Source organism: Pundamilia nyererei, unplaced genomic scaffold, assembly GCF_000239375.1.
Source record: "Pundamilia nyererei isolate P.nyererei 1_Seehausen unplaced genomic scaffold, PunNye1.0 scaffold00036, whole genome shotgun sequence".
NCBI classification, from domain to species: domain Eukaryota; kingdom Metazoa; phylum Chordata; class Actinopteri; order Cichliformes; family Cichlidae; genus Pundamilia; species Pundamilia nyererei.
The window spans coordinates 536,987-540,352 of NW_005187437.1; the positions used below are offsets into that span (position 1 = coordinate 536,987).

General features: G+C 36.2%; 1 protein-coding gene across 1 annotated transcript in view; it reads right to left on the bottom strand.

Moving 5' to 3' along the window:
• LOC102193939 (pyroglutamyl-peptidase 1) overlaps nucleotides 1–2,088 on the bottom strand; it is a 6,862-nt gene extending 4,774 nt beyond the window's left edge. Inside the window, exons 1-2 of the mRNA XM_005730203.1 lie at nucleotides 1,939–2,088; nucleotides 171–223 (exon numbers count right to left, since the gene is read on the bottom strand). Of these exons, the coding sequence (XP_005730260.1) occupies nucleotides 171–223; nucleotides 1,939–1,972 (87 nt within the window). The 5' untranslated portion in view covers nucleotides 1,973–2,088. The remainder of the gene's footprint in view (nucleotides 1–170; nucleotides 224–1,938) is intronic.
• Between the last annotated feature and the right edge of the window lie 1,278 nt (nucleotides 2,089–3,366).

A 3,366-nucleotide genomic window follows, 5' to 3' on the forward strand; every position in this document is an offset into this window, starting at 1 on the left:
AAATACATACATCTATCTAACACACTTTAACTGTATGGCACATTAACTTGTATCAAATAGACTTTTTCAAAAGTCATTTAAGTGTAAATACCAATTCTGCAAATTATTACCTCTTTATTAGATGCTGAAAAAATGAAACAAACAAACAAACAAACAAAGCCAATAAATACCTGTACTGCTACCCAGCTGGCGTTGACAGTGTGCTCTCCAAATGGCCCGAAACCTGCAAAAGATGTCAGCTGCTGAATTAATGTGGATTATGTTTGTGGTGTCTGCAAAAACAGACTTTTTTATAAGATTTATTTATTTGTTTAAATACTTCTACTGATATGACCTTAAAGGTAGTTTCTAATGGAAAAAGGGGGCCGTTAAAGATTTGGGTTGACTGAGATGCTGATTTGCAATATAAAGGTATACATTTCGTCTTTTATGTCAAATGCAATATCCTTTTCAGTAGCATGACTGAGATGTAATTACCTGTTGTTTGAAATTATAAACTGTTGTTTTGAAGAATGAACCTCATTATTAATCAAAATAAAGACCCGCTGATGCACAACTGCAAATGAAAAACGGTAAAATCTCAGCAGCCCATGGAAATTCACTCGGGGCTGTTTATATAAGGCTCTACCACGGATTCCCCCGCCCCACTGTCTATCCTAGGGTCACTGGGTCCCTGGGGGTTGGGTGGAGAGGGGATCAGTCAGTCTGACAGGCTGATGAAAAGGAGCAGAGTGAGGGGCCGGCAGCTGCCAGCCAGCCTGCTATTGTGAAGGTGCTGTTCCCAGGCAATCTACACTTCTCCTATCAGCTGGGGAGACACGTTTCTGCACCCCTTTGTGTCTGTAAACAGCAAATTAATGTGTCTGTTCTGCCAAACGTCACCATTTAACACTGCTGTTTGCACTAACGAAAATATGTTCATGTAGCTGGACTTGAAATTGCATCGGAGTGTGATTTAGATAAACAAATATGTGCATACACAGTACTTATTATATTAACAAGTATTATAAATTGGTGATTATTACATAGGGATGTAACTTTGAATCGCAAGTGATGCAAAATAAGTTTTCTGAAATACAACACAGAGACTGGTTGATGAACAGCAGCTCTAAGTCTACACTAGATTACCATAATGCAAAAATAATGAGACTAAACAGGATGAACTAGCATAAAGAAACTGATTCAATAACTTATCAATAGTGGAACCTAGTCACCATCTGGGAATAGGATATGTATTTTTAGCCACAGATCTATAAAGGCATCACACACAACAACTGGACAGAGGAAGATACGAATAATTCAAAGCAATAAAGAATAAAAAACAATAATTTAGGCTAAAGGGTTCATTATTAAAATCTCTCTGTATTGTGTTTTCACCTTTATCTTTTGTTCATCTGTCTATATTTTGTAGATAACTGACATAACTCCTATGATATCAGTTTTTTTAAACTGAAATAATTTCAATAATGTCCCAAGTCACAACTAACAACATCTAATATTTATGAAAATATATGCATTATTACCTTTGCTGCCATATGGTATTGTGCTCAGTATTAGTGACTAATACTTCAGATGAACACGAGCTATTTGAAAGCATTTAGAAACAAATATGATACCGTATCCATAGAGCAAAACAAATGTGTAGACAACACAAAAGGCGCTTGTTTTTGGAGGAGTAATTTGTTTACTGTCTGCGGCCTTTCAGCTGAAGTCATCTAAAACAATGGTGAGACCACCGAACCGGCCTGTAGCGTCAATAATGCATCCCCCCAAAACTCTAAAGGGTCAAAACTCCCACAAAACTACTCGTTCCTTTCTGTACAGTTGCAACAGAGTGGAGCAGGAACGACCTGACGCCATTAATGGAGCAGCTTTAGTCTCCTCAACTTTTCCTCAACAGACAAAAGAGACAACGACAGCGGATAAAAGAGCCCAAACCTGTAACGACCACAGCCCGTTTACTGTTATCCATCTCCCGTCCCGTTCACGAGGAACCGTTGCCTCTTTTTCTCGGTCTTTACTTTGAACAGGGTTAGAACGAGAGTCTACCCCGCAGAGCTGACGGCTCCTTCTCCCACACACAGACCAAACCGGAGGTACTCCCTCCTTCCGCAGGCAGCCTAAGACGTGACGTGATTACGTCAGCAAACCCCCCGAAAAGCTACAAAAATGTATACAAAGGCAGTATAAATTTTTGAAAGATTTTTTTTAAATTGCTCATTTATTTATTTGTTTCATTAAAAAATATAAATCCATTCATTGCCTGCGCTGAAGATGTAACTTCAAAAATGAATATTATTTTCATTTTCTATTAAACTATTTACATTACTGTGCAAAGGTCTTGAGCTACCCGTTTTTCTTTATATTTTGCAAGTAAAATGGGAAATAGGTGCAGATATATATCGAAGCATGTGCAAACATACATGAAAATACAGAATATAAAGCAAAAAACAGAGTCTATACAATTCTAACCAGCATGAAAGTCAATATTTACCTTTACAACTTGAACTCTATTAAGCTTTCTCGTGACCTTTTTTAATATGGCTGTTTTATACTTAAATGATATAGGTCAGTGTAAGTGGTATAAGAAAGAAAAAAAAAACAAAAAGCATTTCTCTGAAAATGGTCAACTATTAGGATGGACTGTAAATGAGTTAAAAAGCAATGAATTTCTAAGGAAAAACTTTGAAAGACCTTCAGAAAGCCTGGAGAGCTGTTGCTAATAACTGCTTTAAAATAAGAAGAAAGTGGTTATGGTTGTATTCTACATTATAATGATGAACAATGTGTTGAACTCGGTGTGTTTTTGGCTGTTGACCTGCTTTTGGATTTCATGTAAATCCTGTGTCTCATATCTGAAAATCTTTCAGTTATTTGGATCATTCTCCTCCATTTCCCAGTGTATTTGTTGACTTTAACGATCAATAGTTTCAAACAATTGGTAAGGGACTAAAAATGTAAGAGGAAAGAAGAATAAAATTCTTTAAATAACTAATCTAACTGTTTGCTCACCACCAGAACGCCATACAGTCTCCGGTTACCAGTTTTAAAATATGGGAGAAAACATGGTTCAGATAAAGGGGATTCTCTGTTAAATTAAACACCCACTGGTAAACTATCTTTATAAATAAAACAAATTAAGTATACCTTAAGTATATCTTGGGAATAGGTGAGATGCAGCTAAAATTAAAAAAATGCAATTTTAATATTCGATCTGATTATTTTGATGATATTTTTTACTTTACTTATTCTTATTCATATCCCTTTAAAGTGGCAAACACGAAAAGAGATGCACATTTTAATCTTCGCACCTTTCATTTGTGCTCATTTGATATTGGAAATGCGTGTTTCTGACAGTAGGGGGCA